At 34.6% G+C, this 21,956-nt stretch overlaps 3 protein-coding genes and 1 pseudogene across 3 annotated transcripts; 2 read left to right on the top strand and 2 right to left on the bottom strand.

Annotated features, from left to right (window-relative positions):
* The first annotated feature begins 454 nt into the window (after nt 1-454).
* LOC109211422 (ammonium transporter 3 member 1-like) lies at nt 455-3,016 on the top strand. Its single transcript, XM_019374954.1, has 4 exons — nt 455-572; nt 874-1,349; nt 1,691-1,976; nt 2,475-3,016. Exons 1-4 carry the CDS (start codon nt 455-457, stop codon nt 3,014-3,016), a joined length of 1,422 nt encoding a protein of 473 aa, XP_019230499.1.
* A 1,394-nt stretch (nt 3,017-4,410) lies between these two features.
* LOC109211423 (beta-carotene isomerase D27, chloroplastic) lies at nt 4,411-8,777 on the bottom strand. The gene is made up of 7 exons (XM_019374955.1): nt 8,474-8,777; nt 8,254-8,393; nt 6,959-7,051; nt 6,278-6,339; nt 6,024-6,130; nt 4,952-5,044; nt 4,411-4,746 (listed from the first exon to the last, which is right to left on the bottom strand). The coding sequence occupies exons 1-7, from the start codon at nt 8,724-8,726 to the stop codon at nt 4,676-4,678; spliced, it is 819 nt and encodes a 272-aa protein (XP_019230500.1). The 5' UTR covers nt 8,727-8,777; the 3' UTR covers nt 4,411-4,675.
* A 1,062-nt stretch (nt 8,778-9,839) lies between these two features.
* Nucleotides 9,840-13,558, bottom strand: LOC109211425 (probable histone H2A variant 1). Its single transcript, XM_019374956.1, has 3 exons — nt 13,383-13,558; nt 12,851-12,984; nt 9,840-10,378 (listed from the first exon to the last, which is right to left on the bottom strand). The coding sequence occupies exons 2-3, from the start codon at nt 12,974-12,976 to the stop codon at nt 10,082-10,084; spliced, it is 423 nt and encodes a 140-aa protein (XP_019230501.1). The 5' UTR covers nt 12,977-12,984; nt 13,383-13,558; the 3' UTR covers nt 9,840-10,081.
* Nucleotides 13,559-15,732: 2,174 nt separating this feature from the next.
* Nucleotides 15,733-17,052, top strand: LOC109211421 (annotated as a pseudogene).
* Nucleotides 17,053-21,956: the final 4,904 nt, after the last annotated feature.

Here is a 21,956-nt window from a genome sequence, read left to right as displayed (position 1 = left end):
ATTGGAAGCATAGATTTCGAGTAAAAGCAATTTTTGTTGGATTTTGCTCAAATTGTTCATTTGTCCTTCAACTTAATTCCTGGCATGCATGATATCACCTGCTGCATGAAAGAAGATAAAGTTGATGATGTAAGTCAAGCTAAGAGCCAAATTAATGGTATTTTTAATGCAAATCAAGTAGTAGCAATATATAAGGGAATATAAAGTTGTGTCTTAGTTAACTCAGAATTTCCTAGAGTTGGGAAGTATCGACCAAAGCTGCGTACGTCAATCCTCTTTCGCACTTGCTTTTTAACACTAGTGCTTAAATTCTCCGCCTGTAATCTAAAGAATCCTACATTCAAGATTCATATAGCGCATATTCTCATCGATCTTCTGTGTGATTTTCGAGCAGTGAATTTATGCACCTTTTTTTTTATTATATCGGTATTCTGAAATCTTCAACTAAATAATAATGGCATACTTGCCTAGAAACCTCCAACCAGATGATGCAAATCCCCCATGGATGAACAAAGCTGATAACGCTTGGCAATTGACTTCAGCCACTCTCGTCGGCCTTCAAAGTGTTCCAGGTATTAGGACTCTTATTGTAGATAATATTGTTAAATGATATACTCATGTCACAAAACATTCTCGATATAGAGTAAGCAGAAGTCGTTGGTTCATATCTCATTGCCACTTAAAAAGCACAAAAAAGTTTCCAAGTGTTTAATTGGTCCATGAGAAAGAATCAGACCCACATGTCTGAACGTGTTGAGACACATGAATAGCTCTGATATCATGTTGAATTGTGTGACCATTTCATCTGAAAGTATAAATAGTTAGAAAGAGCACCCTTTTGATTATATAATTATATTAATGTCTCAATACCAGGTCTTGTCATCCTTTATGGTAGCATCGTCAAGAAGAAATGGGCTCTCAACTCGGCTTTGATGGCCCTTTACGCTTTTGCAGCAGTCCTTGTTTGTTGGGTTGGATGGGGTTATCAATTAGCCTTTGGTGACACATTAGTTCCGTTTCTTGGAAAACCAGATATTCATGCTTTGGACCAGAAGTTCCTAATGAGTCAAGCATTTATCGGCAAGTATCCAAATGCTTCCATGGTTTATTTTCAGTTTGTGTTTGCAGCCATCACTTTGATTCTAATAGCTGGTGCCTTGCTTGGAAGGATGAATTTTATTGCATGGATGTTGTTCGTTCCTCTTTGGCTTACTTTTTCTTATACAGTTGGTGCTTTTAGTATTTGGTGCCCTCAAGGTTGGTTGTTCCGAATGGGAGTTATTGACTATTCCGGAGGTTTTGTTATTCACCTTTCTTCTGGTGTTGCTGGTTTCACTGCAGCTTATTGGGTATGTATCTCACTCGAGATGTCACCATTTCTGCGAGCAAAGATACATAAGAAACTTCTATTTATAGGCATTTGGAGCGTTATTTGGACTATAAGATCAAACCAGATTATAGCGCAGGATTCCATAAGTAATAGTCAACAAATTGGGAATCATTTATCAACAAATTTTTTTTCCTTCCATTTGAACTGATATCAATAATCCTTTTAGTTGCTTTAATACATGTGTAACTGTTGTAGCTCGTCAATAAGAAATTTCTGTTGAAACTTGGAAGTCAAATAAAATATTGTTCTCTCTAGATATATACTATGAGATTCTAAAGGATATAGAAAATATGGATGTAGGTCGGACCAAGGGCGCCAAGAGACAGGGAGAGGTTCCCACCAAATAACATATTGTTAATGTTGGCTGGTGCTGGCATTCTATGGATGGGATGGACAGGATTCAATGGCGGCGATCCATATGTTGCTAGTCTTGATGCATCCTTAGCCGTCCTGAACACGCATGTCTGTGCTGCTGCGAGCTTGCTCACTTGGCTAATGTTAGACATTCTCTTTTATGAAAAGCCTTCTGTCATTGGCGCTACCCAAGGGATGATCACTGGCTTAGTTTGCATTACTCCTGCAGCAGGTAACTAAACTAAGGCTTTAAGATATAAATCATCTACCAAATGCTAGCTTTTCTTCCTGTAGAACCTCAGGTCTCACCTATAAGAGGGTTGAATTTAGAATTTTAACGCAGCGAGTGCACATCTTAATATCACATACTACCTATTTTTAAAGTTTTTAAAGAACTTTCAGTATGCGTACGTTTAGTCCAAGCTTAGACATCGGATGCATATGCATTCACTGCTTATATTCTTGATCTGCCTAAACAGAACACCAATATATAGTGGTAAATGTAGAATTTAATAGCAGTGAGTGTATTTGTAGTCCTAGATTGATATAGTAGATACACGTGCGCTCATTGCATATATTCTGGATTTCCCTCTGCCTGTAATTATTGATGCATGAACTCTAGAAACAGAACACCAATGTTAAGACCTATAGACTTGGACCATGAGAAAAAAACTGTGGGCCAATGTGTGGTGGTAAATGATTAAAGAATTCTAACATGAAAATTCAACAGGGGTGGTGCAAGGTTGGGCAGCAATACTAATGGGGTTACTGTCCGGATGCATTCCATGGTTCAGTATGATGTTCTTACACAAGAAAATGTGGTTACTAAAACAAGTAGACGACACCATGGCAGTGTTCCACACACACGCGGTAGCAGGAACCTTAGGCGCGATTCTTGCTGGTGTATTGGCAAATCCAAGACTCAGTCGCATCTTCTACATGGTTGATGATTGGCCAAAGTATATAGGCTTTGCTTATGGCATTCAAAGTGGGAGATCGCGTGCAGGGGTCAGGCAATTATGGGTACAATTGATAGGCATTGGATTTGTTTTTGTTTGGAATGTGATAAGCACTAGTGTGATTTGCTTATTAATTAGGATGGTGGTTCCTCTGAGGATGACAGAAGAAGAGGTAAGTGAAGGAGATAATGCAGTACATGGAGAGGAGGCGTATGCACTGTGGGGTGATGGGGAGAAATTTGACAACTCAAGGCTTCAGTTAGTTCATGAAATTGAAGAACCTCCCTTGTCCAAAAGTGGCTATGGACTTTGATTGGATAGAATCTGCTGCTACTGTTGTTACATGTTAAAATATTTGTCAAGTTAAATAATTTTCAAGCCTTTTCGTCTTGTAAGATGTCCTCATCCAAATTTATCAACTCTATACTGTTTTTTACCTATACCCTTTATAGTTTATAAATGAAAGAGAACGATCCGCTCAGTATTCAACACCATCATGCTGGGGACTTTCCTTATCAAAATTGAAACATCTTCCTTTATCTTCTTTTTTTTGTAACATGACATGATATTTCCATGAATGGCGAAGTGGTAGATCTCACATCTCTAATATTTATGGTGTTCTGATGTTTGCTGGATTTCATTCACATTTTGAGTTGACATAACTAAATTACTTTTTTCTTATATGTTAATGTGAAGAAGAAAAGTCATTACTGAATTCTACAGTATTTTATTGCAACTTGACGCACCCAAGAGTCTGGGCTAGCAATCAATAAACTAGCTGATTTCTTTCAAACTGCCTAAGCTTTAGTGGACAAAGTTACTCCGTATCTGTGCATGGGGGAAGGCTGGTACATCAATATTCAGTGTCAGTGATGCAGAAATGTGCTCTCTCGGTCGTTAGCTAATGAAGTTGGCAGACAACCTAGGTCCACCCTTGCTACCCCTGAACCCCTACAAAAGATTTTTTCACTCTTTACCAAAACAAGAATTATTGCATTGCCCAATAGGCCTTAGCAGTAAGAATATGCAATACCTGTCTAAAGTCCATCAAAGGATTCATGAAACCATCTTTCAGTTTCAACTATATGCGCACAGAAGAAGATACGACACCAAATATCCAATCTTACTCGCCTTCTGGATCCTTCTAGTCGGGGGTGGTGGAGGGCTAGAAGCCCAGGAACGGGTTCGGATGAACCTAGTAGTTTTTGCTTAAACAACGCATTTGTGTTAAAATAAATCATTACATATGTACAAATTTGTGTATAATATGCTTGTTGGTGATCATCCAAAATTGTGAAGTTACACTTCAGACTATAACCTCAAGCTGGATGAGATGGGAGACAAAGTCTTTGAGAAAAATTACTTATTGGACCAACCACATCTAACTGTTAAAGGAAATTGCTGCAATCACACTTGTGCAACTTCAATATGTTAGAAGCATTCTTTGGTTCTTCATTACCATATATGTTCATTTCTGATTGTCATACTACTACTAAGAAATGGCTGCTCGAAATAATTTTGTGACAATGTAATTAGCCCTTATGACGTTTGTTTGGGTTCATATAAATATCTATTCTAGTTTATGTGGAGCAATAATCAGCACGGTTTGTTGGATATCTAAGTTTCTGAGCTTACAGTTTACTTCTTCTTTTCCTAATATTCTTATCTTATAGTTTCCCCCCTCAGTACTTTGTTTTCACTTGACCATAAGTTGAAACATATAGCTGCAGTTTTCTTATTTCTTTAGATTTTGGTCTACTTTCTGAAGACAAATTCATACCATGTTTTATACATGCAATCGAATAATTTCAAACAATATTCAGAAATTTATCTGGCAATACATGTATGTGTATGCTAGTTGGTTCCTGTACGTTAACACCTCTTCCAGTTACCGATGTTTTCATATGCTACTCATTCTTTTAAGTATAACAGCTTTCAAATGAAAGTAAATTGAAAGGATATATGAACGGCGTTATGAAATCTCCACATCTTTCTTCTTCACTTGACTGTTGCAATCCCTTTGGTGTTTATTGCTAAGTTTGCCTGCACGAATTTTGTAGAAAAAACATAAGTAACATATTCTGGCACACTCGCTATCCATGATCTTTTTATTTGTTTTCCTGAAATGTCAGCTTGCGTTGGGGTATAACTAAGAAAGTTCAGATAAGCTCTAGCTAAAGAGAAGAAGGGCATAGATTTGAATCTGTTAATAGAAATTTGCAACTATGGTAGTTGAAAAAGTAGTTACATAGTTTGTAGCATGGCTGCACAAATGCTGGATCTGCATCTGGTGGAGGAGGATCCTGCCCAAATATCATCTCACAGCTCATATCATCAAAGTCTGCAAATTAACCAAAGTTGTCAACATCTGTTATATGTAGAATTTGGCTCTTTTATTAGTGTAGGTCAATTAATGGACAGAGTATCAGGAAACAGTATCATTCATTTTTTCCTCCTCCCTCCTTTGCCTCGGTTGGATTCTTGTTGGCATAAACTACAACAGCAACTACGCCTTAAGTTCTAAGCACGTTGGAATCGATTATTGAATTTCCACTGTCCATGTCAATCCATTTAAGTCCGTTTGTGCGAGTTTGCGCACATTGCTAGTCTCAAGCCCGAAGATAGGAGAGCGGAGAGGAATAATAGTAGGTTAACCGTTAATGTAAAATTAGTCAATTTATGATGAACCCGCACGTTGGATTCTTGTTGACCTAAAAATTACAAATTATTGTCTGCTATTTGCTACAATTTTCAACAGCAATATGATGATACTTTTTCAGAATTGCACCTTCAGTGGCATCAAGGTGGGACCTCCCATTGAAGTGATATGCAAAGTCTCCAAGTTCTAGTGCAGATACTATTACTCTTTCAATAGGGTAAGGTGGTTTAAACATATTCTTAGAGGAGGCAAGAAGTCAATATTTCATTATGTGAATGGGAGTCTTGGAGTAACGATAAAGTTGTTTCTGTACGATCTATAGGTCACGGGTTCAAGCCGTGGAATCTGCCAGACTGCCTACATCACACCCCTTGCGATGTAGCCCTTCTTCGAACCTTGCGTGAATGCAAGATGCTTCGTGCATCGGGCTGCCCTTTTATGGCATTGAATTATGTCTTATGCTTGCCTAGATGATCTAATATGATTATAGTATATTTACATCAACTATGGATAATTATACCAAATATTTATCACTATTCTTGATGAAGTAATGCTGTTGAAACTTCTTGCAATACTTTAATATGGTGCATATTATACATGGGTATATAATGATTTTTTTTTAAAGAAAGTACAACTATGTATTATCATTTGGTATACTTACTTGGTACCATGTTCACTGGCATTCCTAATGTATCCTTGATGAACAATTGAGAAGGCAGCTTGCATAGGTTAGTGCACATCCCCACACAATTGGTTTCCTCCAGAAACCTACAAAGTGTCTCATTTGTGAATAATGGAAAAAGGTTTGGGGATTACTATAAAATAATTATGTTTGTTGATACAAATAGTGAATTCATATACCATCACCATAACAATAGACAATCTCAAAGACTAGACTGAGAAATAGATAAATACCTGCATTTTTTGATGTAGACCACATTGTTTTCCTTTCTCCCTTTAAACTCTGACTCTTTCACCTTGAAGCATAAGAGAATGATTAAGAAATCATGGTCACCGGATGAGCCAGAATTTGAAGTTTATGAGTTCTGAACTTGCTAATAAATTTATTGCTAGCGTTCAATTTAGTTATTGGGTTCGCGGAAGATTAAAAGAACTTTGTCTCGCCTACACCAAGAAAAAGGCCACAGATATAAAGTGATGAAGGAAGAAGAGGAGATTGCTTCGCCCTCTTATTCAGCGGGGCTATTAGAGAAGTAGGCGAGTTCGGTTTGAGTGTTCATCGATCGGGTAATCTATACATATTTAATAGATTTTTTAAATAAATACAAGATCAAAGCAAAAGTTATTGAATTCGTCTGAACCCGTAACTAATATTGTAACTCCGCCTGTGATGGTTACTTCCATTTGACTTGCACAGCATTGTGGCAAACATATGTGCACGTGTTAGTGTGAGGTTTTAAGGCCGTGTGGTTGTTTCATTTTTGTTCGTTGTTATTGCCATTGTTATCACTAGTTTAATTGTTATTCCATTCCATATGCACAATATTTTTCAATTTGTCACCTTCTAACAAGGTTCCTGTCACAAATAATTAATGTCTTGGAAATTAGGAACATTTCAGATATTTGAGAGCGTACCTCACAGGGTCCCACTAGCCAAGAGAAGAAGACTGTGGTGAAAGCAGCGCAATACTCTCTTGCCCACTTAGATTGTGGTAGTACCATCTTCATCTGTTTATATATGTTTTACGTATAGGAGCAGCAGGTAATAAGTGAGATAATAATATAAAAATAAGACAAGTTATTGGCTACATGTTTAATAATGTAAAAATTCATTATAACGTCAAAATATATATATATATAAATATTAATTTCGCTACAAAAAAAAGCAAATATATTAATGAAGTATAGTATTCAAGTAACAAGCTACAAGAATTTTCCGTTTCACGTTTTACTTGTCGATTATTTTTAAACATCACCAACATGTCATCCCGAGTCATGACTACCAACATTGTGTAAAGGCATAATAATTACCGATTTGTTGGATAGAAAAATATTTTAAGCAACTAGTTTTATGTGTCTGTCTTTGTCCCATTACCTAATAATTTCTTCTTTTTTTTTTTCTAGAAAAATATTGACGGGCCATTGAGCAGTGGTTGCCTTTAAATTAATTATACTCCTACGAAATAATAGCATTAAAAAAGGGTTTTTCCAGTTGGAAGTGCAATTGGGAGATAGAAGTTAATAACAAGAAAGGATCGATGATAAAACCAAAGTTCTCAGATATGAAGCAAATCAGAAGCATCTAACTTTTGTCCTACTGCCTAAATATTAACGTGCATGTTATAAAATTGCAGGGATAATTTCATAGATGTTTGCTCAACATTCATTTTATTGCGCCAAAGTCACTAATCTATTCACTCAATTTTGCCTAAATATCACAGAAAGTCACTAAATAATTTTTATGTAACTCAAAATTCACTATAACTTTGCTTGTGTATCATATAAAATGTCTCTTTTATTTCGTCCTAATGACCTTCTATGATACTTGGGCAAAGTTGAGTATTTTTTTGTTATAAAAAATATTTTAATAACTTTTGTGATATTTTTGTAAGTTGATTAATTTTTTCGTAATAAAAAATATAATTTAATAACTTTAGTACAATAAAGTGAGTTTAGTGTCCATTCATAAAACTGACTCAGAAATTACACTAAGAAATGATGATAATACGAACATGTTAAAAAAAAAAAAAAGACAGAAGTAAACACATTAAAAATTGGATTTAAATTATATAAATGATAGTATAAAAGAAAAGTTTACGATAATGTAAAAGAAAGTTTTCATTAGTAGTAATATTAAAGGTAAGAGCTTGAATAGCAGATCAAAGTATACATGAAATAAGAACGAAAGAAAAAAAAAGACATGAACTTACCAGGGAAAGAATAGGCTTAGGGAATGCCCATTGAAGAGCTTCAACAACAAGATTTACTTGACGCCTTGAGTTAAAGTTGGAATATACCATCGTTGCAGCCTCCGCCAACCCTTCATATCCACTCTTATTGTTTCTTAATCCTATAAATTAATTTATTTATTTTTAGAAAAAGATAAATTTAAGGAGCTAGAGAGATCAGACTAGTATCTTAATTAATTACCTGTGGTAGCTTGTATACTTTGAGAGAGATGATTAATGGCGAGACGATCGAACCAATTATCTTTGTAAACATTTTTGGAACAACTGGCTGTGGTTGTTTCTGCATTATGATTTTGATTATTTGCAGGTGGCTTCGTTAATATGGAGCATAGTAGATATGGTATTTTTTTGTATTTATAAGTATTCATCTTATTTCTGTTTCTAATGGATGATGTTGAAAAACTACGGTAGGGTAGAACAAGATTTGCCTCCATGAGAGAGAGAGAAAAAGAATAGCAGCTTTGGATTAGTAGAAGAAATGATAATAGACTACAAATTGTGGGAGAAAATGACTCTTAAGTATTATAATTATGGATCAGAAGTACATACAAACAAACAAAAGAGAATGTAAGAGTATATTAAGACAGTCCCTAAATCTTGATACCTCAAGTGAATTAAAAATATTGTCAATACTAAGTTGCTTACATCATGCATCGATTCCACGAGTCCCTTAGAAGCACCTTCCTACCAAAACAAAAATTAATTAAATTAGTTTTATCTTTTCTTAAGTTATAAATGGTTATAGTGTGTACTTTAATAGTATGTAATATCAAGCTAGTTACCATTTTGTCAAATTAGTAATTAATTTATTTTATACATAAAATTTGAACTCTTAAACACCTATACTTTTTCTTTGAAAAAAAAGAGGAGACAAAAAGAGTCGGCAAGAAGATGCCTCTGCCGTCTTCGCTTCGAGAGAGCACTCCCTTCTTCTATTCTCTTCTCTCTTTTTTCTTTCAGTGGAAGACATCATATCATAAAATAGAATCCACCTCTCATCTTATGTCATACACTTTTTTCTTAGTTTGATCGGAAGATAATGATATACTTTTATATACTTAGAAACAATTTAACACATAAATAGCTACTCCTATGAATTATCATAGACCATAAGTTTAATTTTGTTTTCCTTTTCTTTGATTTTATGCTAAATATGCTCTTTTTTTATAACCACATGCAATACTATATAGTGTCCCCTAAACTCCATTTCATTTATTTAGTTGATACTTCCAAATCAGTGCAGCCTAAGTTTGGCGTTTGAGTGCTCTCCATTCCGAATCTTCGCAATGGCCTATTGTACACCACTCTTAAGCTTAATACAATAAAGTCAATCTCAAACTCAATATTAATATAGTAACTTCAAAATCCATTGTTGCCCAAACATAGGCTCTGTGATAAAAGGATGCAGTTCAGCCGCCGAGACAAAATCACAAGTTCATGCTGTAATTGATTCAAAAGAAGCCCTTTCCTAGACAAATGCAGGTACACCTTCTTTATGTTGTCACAAGATTGTAGATCTTCTAAACAAACAACTAAAATCACAAGCATTTACAACAGGCCAACGACATACATACCAACAAACAACAAGATGATATAAATGTCAAATTAACATTTCCAGTGTCCTCTACATCCTACAAGTTTACTTGATCAAACATGACACTGAGAAGCTCAAAATGTTCCTAAATTGAATTACACAAGACTACTAATATCAAACCAGAGAACAGAACAAAAGACACTAACACAAACTGTCATTAAGTCAATAGACAACAAATTTAAAAGCGGGAACATTTCACTCCTTGGTGGTCTTGTTTATGAGTGATTTGTGAATGTGAGGGATAACACCACCACCAGCAATGGTCCCTTTAATAAGCGTGTCGAGTTCCTCATCTCCACGAATGGCAAGCTGCAAGTGCCTTGGTGTGATCCTCTTCACTTTGAGATCCTTGCTTGCATTACCAGCCAATTCAAGAACCTCTGCTGTCAGGTATTCCAGAATTGCAGCAGAGTAAACAGCTGCCGTCGCTCCTACCCTTCCATGGGCTGAGGTTCTTGACTTGAGTTGTCGGTGAATTCTACCCACTGGAAACTATAATCCCCCAAACGTGTCAAAAGATCATATCAAGCATTGGACAATATATCTTGGGAAAATTTATACTAATTCTAACACCAGCATTCATAAAGGACTATGTTCATTGTGATAAATGCAGTGAAGATGAAAATGTCCTAGATAGAAACTAATTTCACAAAGCCAAATAACCCTTACCTAAAAGATCTCAGTAAAGCAAGAGAGCATCACATTTAGTCTTATCCTTTATGCAAATTGAATATCACATGACTATGAGAGATTAATATTCTATGATGCAGCATTTGACAAGATAGATATCTTAATGCTATTGTCAGAGTGTTCAGTGTAACATGTGAGTTCAAAGATGAAGTTCATGCCAAAAACTAAAGACATTTTAGCCATATATCAGCAATGTAATTTACACTTTTAAATGTGTTGTTTTGCCTTAAATTACAAAGGACAAGTAAGCAGGCTGGATTTCTACAGATAACATCTATTGTATTATCTGTCATACTTGTCCTTGTACTCTTGGCTATACAGTTTGTATCACACACACACACACACACATATACACAGCTAATAGTCTTTCACTCAGGGCAGATCTATGTAGTAGAAGGGTGAGGGTGCCACACCACCTGGATGCCTGGGTTGAAACTCTGTATATATATTTATACATGTATAAGAAATATTATAAATGTAAGCCATGCCACACTGAGTAACAAAGAAGCTTAACATGCCAGTCTAAAAGTCAAGATTTCCTCCTTGGGGATGCCAGATAGAATCCGATTTTTTGAACTTTGTGAAATATTTTTTAGTATGCTGGCATTTCTCAGTGATCTAATACTGTTAAAGCAAGAGAACCCCTTCTTTGATTAAACATTTGTAAAGCTACTGTCAAAGCAAGAGAACCCTTCTTTGATTACACATTTATAAATGAATGTCATGAATACTAAATAAAATTGTTAAGTTAATTTTTGCTGACTTTCTTTTTTTGTTTGTTATTATTTTGAGCATAAAATATAAATAGTTTTTTTAATTCCAACAAATTATCGAGTGATGGTTCGACCCGCTATGCTGTATGGGGCAGAGTGTTGGCCAGTCAAGAACTCCCACGTGCAGAAGATGAGAGTAGCAGAGATGAGGATGTTGAGATGGATGTGTGGGTGTACCAGGCGAGATAGGATTAAGAATAAAGCTATCTGGGACAGAGTGGGAATAGCCTACGTGGAGGACAAAAAGCGGGAGTCGCGGCTGAGATGGTTTGAACATGTTAGGAGAAGAAGCATTGATGCCCCTGACAGGAAGTGTGAGAGGTTGGCCATGGAGAGTTTGAGAAGGGGTCGAGATAGGCCTAAGAAGTGCTGGGGAGAAGTGATTAGGCAGGACATGGCGTTGCTTCAGCTCACTGAGGACATAACCCTTGATAGGAGGGTGTGGAGGTCGAGAATTAAGGTAGAAGGTTAGTAGGTAGTTTATAGTGTTTAACGATAGACTTAGTAGTGTGCATGTCCCTTCATATTCTTAGATTTTTATTACGATATGTGATTTTGTTCGCCTCAGATATTGTATTCCCTGTTGCTATTATTTGATACTACTTATCCTTTATCTCTCCCTTTTTTCTCTTCCATCTTTCTTACTTCCTTGCTTCCCTCTTCTTCTTCTTGCCCTTCCTGAGCCGAGGGTCTATTGGAAACAGCCTCTCTACCTGCATTAGGTAGGGGTAGGGTCAGCGTACAGACTACCCTCCCCAAACCCCACATGTTGGGATAAAACTAGGTTTGTTGTTGTTAATAATTCCAACAAATGTTTTCTATTCTCCCAAATCTTCTCCTCTCTTCATCAAAACTTTAGTAACCCTTCTCTACTGTCCCAGCTTCTCTCCAGTTGTTGCTTTATTTAAGTAGTTAAAGGAAAAGTGCATGTTCAATCTTGGTTTTGTGTCAGAATGTCAATTTAGAAAAGAAATCTTCTTTGTGGAATAGATATTGTGCGTGTAGGCTTGAGTTGATGTACTGAACCGAGCATGACTTTTTTCATACAGTATTTGGAATATTATTTGTCTATTTTTTATAGAAACTATCTGTCTATATAAAGCAAAAAGATGAATACCCTTGGCATATTATATTCTCAAATCAAATTAGAATCAACGTATACATATACAAGCATAATGAAACAGAACAAGCACTCTAATCTGCTAACATTAGCACTAGTTTCTGTACTACTACTACCATGCTGACAAATACTACTAGCTCTAGTTTCCTACTGTCCTTAGAGAATATATGAGGCAGTATTATTTCTAAGACAAAAATAAACAACATAAATAAACAGAACAGGCAACCACAGTATGAAAAGGAATACAAACTTTCAACCAGGTTTAACTTAATTTTGCACCTTCTATGAAGCCCTTCAACAGAAAAACTCTAAAACCCAAATCTTTTAACCCTTCAACAGAAAAGCTGTAATGAACGAATCTTTTAATGAAAGAAATATTACCTGGAGACCAGCACGTGATGAACGAGAAACAGGCCTTTTCTTGTCTTTCTCTTTGTTGGCTGCTGCAGCTGCTGCCGCCGCTGTTGTCTTTCCTGCTAGCAGTCCTTTGCCTCCTTTCCCCGCCATCTTCAAATCTTAATTAATTATCACATAAATTAAAAAGGCAAGAAAGGAAAAGGTCAGTATTTTGTTTTTGTTTCTCAAATCTTAAAAGGGGGCATAGAAGAACATAAAATTAATAGAGAGAGGGAAAAACTTATCAAAATTCGTGTCCATAAGATGAAGTAAAATCTTATTATTATTTTTACCCAGGAATCAAACAATTGAAGACAGATCTTTACTCCAGGTTAGCTAAGAGAAAAGGGTAATATTTGCTGACTAGCAACAACAAACAAAGATTTACCGAAGATAAAAGATAAACGAGAAGAAAGACGAAGACAAAAAATTAGGGTTTTAAGCCAAACCTCTTTTTCGAAAAGCAAACTACAACTGGGAAACAAATTACAGAGAGGAGAGAAGAAAACGAGCGTACCTTCGAACTTTCGGTCTAAGCAGAGAGAGAGAGAGAGAGAGAGAGAGTTGAGAAGAAGATAAAGAGACTAGTCAGATCTGTAATATTTCCTTTTACTGCAACAATTTATTGGAATTTTGGATTGTTGTGAAGTTTGCCGCCTACGTTTTCCTTTTGGGTGGGATTTCTGAAAATTTTGGACTCTTTTTAAGGTTTCAAATTTTCGTTGCTCTACTAATTTACCCTCCTCTTTTACCCATCTTTGGGTGGAATACTCATGGCCCAACCCAAACCTTCTAGCCCAAACCCGCATAGTCCAATTTCAGGGCCTGATATTAAATTCTGGACTCATGGAATATAATAAAGGATGAAATTCAAAAATAGCAAGATTTATAACTGGTAATTGAAAAATAGACACAGTTTTAAGAGTAATCAAAATTTAGTTATTTTTCATGTAAAGATAAATCTGAACGAAAATAATGTTCAAAATCCGAAAAATATTCCAGTATAATATATTGGTCCAGCATAATATGCTGAAAAATTTATACACAGATGCTCCAATCTTCAGTATATTATGCTGGAACTTTTCGTGTGTTGGAGTTTCAGCATAATATGCTGGAAGTTCATACACAGGTGCACCAATCTCCAGTATATTATGCTGGAACTTTTCGTGTTGTAGCAAAATATTGGGTATTTTTCAATGATTTTGCAAACGCTGGCTATTTTTCAATTATCAGTCCGAAACTGGCTAGCCCGTGCTATTTTCACTACAATAAAGATAGGACTTTTAACATATTTGGTCGGTCGACCGAAAATAATTACACATCACTAGCCAAATATATCTTGCCCGTATTTCCTTGTGTTTTGAAGAGGAAAAACAATTTCTCTACCTGCTGCCAACAGTCTTTCTTCGAAATTATTTGGACGGGTCGATCCTCCCATATATATATATATATATATATATAATATATATATATATATATATATATATATATATATATATATATATATTAAAGAACGGCTATAAAATGTAGATTTCTCATAAAGATACTATCTTTCTTTAAGGGTCCTTCACTATATCTTGGTCATCTCATTTGTAGAAAGGTGCACATACTATTATTTTTCACATTATATTATATTATAGAAAAGAAAAGAGAAGTTGGTCGACCGAGGGCAAAATTGCTATTTTACCTTGCCATTTTATTATTTTTTCTATTTCTATTTCTATTTCTTGATCCAGGGTAACTCTCTTATTTGGTTCCCTAAACTTAATCTTTTTCGGCCATATAGTTCTAGAAGCATTTCTCTAATGACAAAAAAACCCTTGGTAGTTTTATTTGCTCTCAAAATCTTAGGCCATCTCCAACCTTACCCCATTTTCCCATAATGGGGGCAATTTTTAGGGTAATAAAGCTCCAACCCTCCCCCATTTTTGTCCCCAAAATGGGGGATGAATAGTGTTCCCTCAAATATGGCGGTACACTATTCATCTCCCCCATTACTATTTATCATTTTTTATTATTATTTTATTATTTAATCTTTTAATTTATCTCTTTATATATACCTAATTATGTTTATGTAATATCTTTATAATATTATTTTTACATCTTAACTTTGGTGTATAATTTTGATAAATTAATTTTCGTGCATTTATTATTTTTATGTAAAATTGTAAGTTAATTTTATTATAAGTTATAATTGTACAAAGAATATATAATTATCTCAAAAAATGAATGGTGCAAATATAAAATATTAAATGTTGCTAAAATTGAAAGGTGCGAATATAAAATATTAGATGTTGCTAAAATTGAAAAGTGAAGATTGAAAATACATTAAAATTGGAAATACATTAAAATTGGAAATACATGACAATTGAAAATATATTAAATTAAAATACATAAAAATTGAAACTACGGTAAATAGCATAATAACTTAGTAGGGAGCTATGTCGTTTCCAGATACACCAAAATCATTATAGTGTTGAGTGAATTGGGCCGATGATTGTTGTGGTTGTGACTGTGAATATTCTTGACTTCTTTTATACATTATTCGTTGTTGTTCTTGTCGCATAAATTCACGACGAGTCGGATGGACCGTTTGATGGATTTTATCCTTATCCTATTTTATCTTCAGAATAAAATATCTCTACACATTATTCAAGATGATAGATTTTATTTTGATCTCAGCCGTCGAGTGGATTTCGTTCTAATCACGACCGTCCGATGAATTTTATCCTTATCCTATTTTATCTTCAGAATAAAATATCTCTCTATAAAAATGAACACCATTTAGGAAAATCATATTCATCCATCAAATTCATTTCTTAAAAAATTAAATATTATTGTTTCCGTCTTCTGAAAATGAATTCTATATGGGAGGTTCATCTAATAAAAATGATGATTCAAATTACTCGTCATCATCATCATCATCATCATCATCACCTTTAATTTCCGATAATGAAGCTGATATAGAAATGTTCAAGCAAGCAATTCAGATGAATAAATATGTGTTGCAATGTTTGGAAGAAAATCAAAATAATGATCCTATCAGAGTTGGCTCCGTTCCAGGTCATTTGGTAATCAATCGAGATCGTGAAGGTGCTGATAATAATTTATTTCTTGATTATTTTTCAGATAATCCCCGTTTTAATGATCGCCAGTTTCGTCGTAGATATCGGGTGTCCCGTAATTTGTTCCTCCGAATAGTTGATGAAGTTAAAGGTCATGATATGTACTTTGTACAACGCGCCGATGCTGTGGGTAGATTTGGATTATCTACTCTACAAAAAATTACAGTCGTGTTTAGAATGTTGGCATACGGTTTGCCAGCGGATGCCACTGATGAATATGTGAAAATTGGAGAGTCGACTGCAATTGAGAGCCTGAATGCCGTAGAGGTTTTTAGCGAGCAGTATTTGAGATCACCAACACCTAACGATGTTGCAAGGCTTCTGCACATCGGTGAACAACGTGGATTTCTAGGAATGCTAGGCAGTCTAGACTGCATGCATTGGAAATGGAAAAATTGTCCAACAGCATGGGCTGGACAATATGCAGGCCGTAGTGGATCCCCAATAATTATTCTTGAAGCTGTGGCTGATTATGACCTTTGGATATGGCATGCATATTTTGGTATGCCCGGCACCAATAATGACATTAATATTTTAGAGTCATCACATTTGTTTTTCGATCTTGCTGCAGGTACTGCTCCTCCCGCCCATTATGTTATTCAAGGATAAGAATATAATATGGGTTATTATTTAGCTGACGGTATATATCCAAAATGGTCAACCCTTGTGCAAACTATTCGTGAGCCACGTTCGGCAAAGAAGAAATATTTTGTGATGAAACAAGAATCATGTCGAAAAGATGTTGAACATGCATTCGGAGTTTTGCAACAACATTTTGCAATTGTTGCAGGACCCTCGCGTTTTTGGCAGAAAGAAGTGCTACATGATATAATGACTACATGTATTATACTGCACAACATGATAATCGAGAATGAGCGTGATCTTAATGCACCAATTCAAGATGATTTGGAAGGTCCAACTCCAACAGTAAAAATGGCAGTAGATGAAAATCAACGATTTCAAGAATTTTTAGCTCGACATAGAAGAATTAAGGACAAAGATACTCATTTTGCACTTCGTAATGTATTAATAGATCATTTATGGGAGAATACTAGAGGTTGAAGTTGAATATTTATGTAGTATTTAGAATGAATTTTATCGTTATGTAATATGTATTTAATTAAACTTGTATCGCAATGATTTCACTTTTATTTGAATTATTAGTTAATCTATAATAATTGCTTACAAATTATATTATTTAAAATTTTATGAAATTGTTTTAATGGAAATTACAAATTAATAAAAATAAAAGATTGGAATTTGTTTAATGAAAATTAAAAAATAAAATTGTAATGAAAGATAATAATATAGTAATATAGAAGAGAGAAAAGAATATATAAAAAATTTGGAGAAAAAATGGGGGAATGGTTGGAGTAAGTTATCTCCAAAATGGAGAAATCCCCTTTTTTGAGACAAAAAATGAGGTAAAGATTGTAGATGCCCTTATAAGTACTCTCCACACTTTCAAGGATTAATCTTTGACTTCTCATCATCATCTCAGTGGAATCTCAGGTAAGCTTTTCTCTCAATTGTTGCTTTAATCTTCCATTTCTTTTCAAAATTTTCAATTTCATGGCTGATATTCATGGTTGTTTTTCTTCTATGTTATTGCTCATCCGTTCATTACCTTCCTTTTGTTTCTCTCTTTTATCCTTAAAATGTTCCTTTTGCATGATCTCTTTATTTTTTTATATTTTCAAAGAATAATTTTTTCAGTTTTTTACATCTTTTTAGTTGGGTTGTTCTAATTTCAGGTATGATTTCTCTCCATTTTTGCCCCAGTTTCTTTCAATTTCTCTTCAGACCTCAAATTTCATTGCTGGAATTCGTGGCTGATGTCTTTATTAAAGAAAGGGCTAGAGTGTCGGAAGGTTTGCTATGCGTAAAATGTAGTTGAAGATCGGGGGTAGATAACGATGAACGAACAGATTATTGAAGTAATTTTATTTGCTTTTGACTTCTTTTTGAATTTCGAAAAGTATCCCTTCAAATTCTGTTATACCAATCTGAATGCTTTATTTTTTCATTTCTATTGATTAAAAAGGTAAGTTTCTGTTTCCATCTCCCCCCCATTTCTTCCACCCTCTCTTCTTTGTTACTATCTTTCATAGTATAGAAGCTTTATTATAGCTATCATTTGATTGAAAAGTTTATAATTATAGATGAGCATGTCTTAAAATATTCTGCTTCCTATTGTCACATTAGTTCTTTTTGAATGAGTGCATTCTAGTTGGCGTTACTTCAGTATTCTTTGACGAAAGAGTAATCATCTAGGTAGAGAGAATCAATATTGTTTCATCTCCTCTCTTTTTTTACACGATAAGAAAGAAATTTGGGTTTTCAATGCATCTCCATGCTCAACGAGATGCACCAACATCGGGATGTTTTACGTCTATCTTATAGAGTTCCTGGTGGAGCTTATCTAAGTCTCGGTTGAGAACTCCGATGGAGTTTACTCTAAGTCTCGGTTGACAAATCCGATTGTATACATTCACACAGTCAATTGATAATGACGTATTTGCAGTTAGATGTAAGTTTGAATTTTACCTTTGCTCAATTGATGTTTTCTTTAAGAAACATAACTGAAGAAGTTTCCATTGATAACTTTTTGCATTACTTAGCTTAACTTTTCAGAAATTGTCTGTGGTTGTGAGTTTCTGTGAGCTGGGTGAATCACATATTACAGCTTCTTGGTTGGTGATCTCTCATGATATAATAAATTTATGACATGGGTGACAAAGTTTTTCCCCTTCCCTCTTGCTCGGTAAGTTACACATTTGTGATTGATTATTGTAAATTGGTATTATTAGGATGATTTGCCAAGAGCATTAAATTATATCTCTTCTTGCTTTTCAGGAAAGATCGTACATATCAGAGTCCGAATTTCATGCATGTATCGAGTTCTTACGACCGGTATGAATGGCTCTTTTACTTTTATAACTTTGAGCTATTAAGAATTTACTTTTACACAAATAATTATAGTAAAAAAGAATCTATCTTATAATCTTTTGTGAATTTCACCTGTTATTTTCTGAGGTTGACAATTCTTTTTAATTTTAAATAGACCGTAGAAAAACAGTGCAATATACCTTCTTAATACTAATGGACACCTTTAAAGAAAATAATTCTTCTCATTCCCCTTTTAATATATGTGTTTGTATAATATTTAGAACTATATTGTGTGTCGCTATTATAAGACAAATAGTCTTGTGACTGTAAATGATTCTCCATGTAATTTAGGTTAGTTGTTGGAACTACTATGAGTTGGCTTGGTTTGTTGTTTCAATTATTTTTGGATAGTTCAGAAGACAACATTTGTGACAAGGCTCAACTGGAGCGATGTCTTATTTTCGAGTCATGGAGAAGAAGCCTACCAGATTATTGTGCTTCAACTATTTTATGAAGTCGGCAGTTAACCATCTTGATATGTTCCTTTATTTCATGTTCTTTTGGTTCATAGCTCTTAGCTTTAGTTGAATTCTAGAATGCTGTCAGAACTATTGAAACTACCAACGTTGCTTCATGCAAGTCTGGTCCCTAATTCGTTATTTTGGACTGATATTCATGTCTCAATACATGTTGCTTTGTACTGAGATCTATTCGAGGATCATAAACATTAGACCTTAAGGCACTGATAGCTTCTATACCTCCAAGGAGATAAACGTTTTTGGTTAATTCAAGATTTATATGCAGTTGGTGGTTTGTAAATCAAAAGCAAAATTCTCAGTCTTCATATTAATACATTACAATAAGTTCATTTTATCAGATGATTGAACCTCAAGTTGTGAACCAAATCGTATAACTTTTTATGTTTGAAATATAACTTCTCGTGATCTTCATGCATAGTGCACGCCGAGATGTTGTTTCAGCCAGTAGAAAAGAACTATTGTCTTATATTGCTGTTTAAAGAACCAAATAGAAAATGCTTTTGGAGTTGAACTTTCTAATGTTCTTCCTTTTCATTTACATAATTTCAACAGACCAATCATAAGAAAGTCTTTGTGTTGTGAATGACAGGTTTGGCGAAATCTAATTTCCAAATGACATTGGCTTATTTCTTTGCTAAATCCCTCACTCTAAACCTATGTTTAGAGTATCAATCCTAAGATTATCTCATTGTCAGTTCTTTGATTAAAAGTCTACACTTCCTCTGCTTTATTTTTTTAGGTCATGTGCTCAACGTAACTTCCTATAACAAGTCTCATCAATTTATCTTAAATAACTTATTTTACTCGAAGAGCTAGAACAATATAGATAATCATCTTGATAAGAGGGTAAAACTATCGGGAATAGAGTTTTAAGAAATTAAAAAATTTTCCGGCAACATCTCTAAGATATTAGAATTTGGATCTATTATGGCAATGGATTGGCTTCGGATCTCGTGGATTAAATTGCGTATAGAAGTTTATGTTGATTGTGTTATATTCTTTTCCAATATTTTAATGATTGATCAAGCCTGGTTGAAGGAAAGAATCACATAATAAAAAAGAAGTTTTATTAATTATTTAACGAAGCTAATACCCTAAATCTTGGAAAAATTAGAGCAATACTTCCATATCTTTTTTAGGAAAATACTGGAAACAAAACAGCATATTCCTCAAATAAAGGACATGAAAGTTAGATAATGTAATGCCTGAAGGCATCACCTAAATCTGTTTTTGTCGATGTCTTTTCTTTAAGGAGCTTCTTTGCAACAGGGAACTATTGAACTTTCACCTGGATAAGTAAATTTTTTAGCTCGTTGACTTTTAGTTTGTAAATAATGCTACCTACAATTTGATGTGTGAAGCTTTTTTTTGGTTTTTGGCTAAAACTATTATATGGAATATTATTACGACATGTCTTTTATCACCATTCTTACTGGGTTGATTTTGCTTTGGAGTTGCCATGAGTATGAGCACTTATGGATTATTGTTCAGTTCTTCAAACTTATGAACTTGTTCAATTCTTTTATTTTGCAGAGGATAAGAACTAAGTGGAGCAATAACTTTCATATCTTTGGAATTTGAAACCTGTTGGAGCTCGGTCAATAGCAATGATCAAAGCTGCTTTTCCTATTTTTTGAGATTAAATTGTTAAGATGCTTTTCTTTTGTGCTTTAAAAATTCGAGTGCGACTTCTGAACAACGTTGAAGTCATTTATCATTGTAGATTATCTTGATCACTCTTATCTTTCCTTTGACTTTCTAATTGCTGGAAGGATATGAACTCGTTTTCATTCTCAACTAAACAATGCTTTCTTTTGGTTAAAATTTAGTTCTCCATGAAAAATTATGCCTAGAATATCATATTTTAGTTTTGTTCTTCCATGTAATATAAGAAAGTTATCAAGGTTCAGGTATCCACATGCTTTGCGACTTTGAATGTTCGTGTAGCGGTGCGATGCAGAATCTGCCACAAGTAAAAAGAAATCAAAGGGTTGGGCCCGTGCTCGGCTTGAGCACGGGCAGACTTCATCTAGTAATTAATAGAAAGGTAAAGAAAGTTGATCATGAAGCTGTTAGAGCTAGCTGATTGCGTTTATTTAAACTTTTTTCTTTTCAGAAGTTAAGTTCGCAGAATCAGGTTTTGAGGATTTGAAAACAGCATTTGTGTGGCATTCTTTGCAAAGATAATTTACTCTTTTTTTCCTCCAAACTCGGTGTTGGAATTTAAAGACATGAATTGTCTTAAATTAAGTGGAGTGAAAGAGAAATGGAGGAAATAATTTTTGGAGGGAAATGAAAAATTCAAATTCATTAAGTCTTGCAAAGTGGATTGTCCCACATTGGATGGGGAAACCATCCAATATGTGTTTATATTAAGAAACACATTCTCTACCTTTCAAAAGGTTGAGAAGAAGGGAAACCCCTCGCGCCGCCGTCGTCGCTCGGCTCGGCTTCGGCTTTGGTCAAATGAACGATAAGATCATTTTTTGGACCTAATCTCAATTAATTAATTGACAGTTTCCTCCTATTATTATTTTT

The sequence above is a fragment of the Nicotiana attenuata genome, unplaced genomic scaffold (genome assembly GCF_001879085.1).
Source record: "Nicotiana attenuata strain UT unplaced genomic scaffold, NIATTr2, whole genome shotgun sequence".
Lineage (NCBI taxonomy): Eukaryota > Viridiplantae > Streptophyta > Magnoliopsida > Solanales > Solanaceae > Nicotiana > Nicotiana attenuata.
Note: the sequence above shows the minus strand (reverse complement) of the source record. Positions and strands in the feature narration are given on the sequence as shown.

What these genes read in the sequence shown, in the direction of transcription:
- LOC109211422 (XM_019374954.1), top strand. Translation starts at nt 455, where the DNA reads ATGGCATACTTGCCTAGAAACCTCCAACCAGATGATGCAAATCCCCCA. An exon ending in CGGCCTTCAAAGTGTTCCAG is followed by an intron (nt 573 to 873) that starts GTATTAGGACTC and finishes TCTCAATACCAG; the next exon opens with GTCTTGTCATCCTTTATGGT. An exon ending in TTGCATTACTCCTGCAGCAG is followed by an intron (nt 1,977 to 2,474) that starts GTAACTAAACTA and finishes AAAATTCAACAG; the next exon opens with GGGTGGTGCAAGGTTGGGCA.
- LOC109211425 (XM_019374956.1), bottom strand. Translation starts at nt 12,976, where the DNA reads ATGGCGGGGAAAGGAGGCAAAGGACTGCTAGCAGGAAAGACAACAGCG. An exon ending in CATCACGTGCTGGTCTCCAG is followed by an intron (nt 10,379 to 12,850) that starts GTAATATTTCTT and finishes GGGGGATTATAG; the next exon opens with TTTCCAGTGGGTAGAATTCA.
- LOC109211423 (XM_019374955.1), bottom strand. Translation starts at nt 8,726, where the DNA reads ATGGAGGCAAATCTTGTTCTACCCTACCGTAGTTTTTCAACATCATCC. An exon ending in AAGTATACAAGCTACCACAG is followed by an intron (nt 8,394 to 8,473) that starts GTAATTAATTAA and finishes ATTAATTTATAG; the next exon opens with GATTAAGAAACAATAAGAGT. An exon ending in GGCTAGTGGGACCCTGTGAG is followed by an intron (nt 6,340 to 6,958) that starts GTACGCTCTCAA and finishes TTATGCTTCAAG; the next exon opens with GTGAAAGAGTCAGAGTTTAA.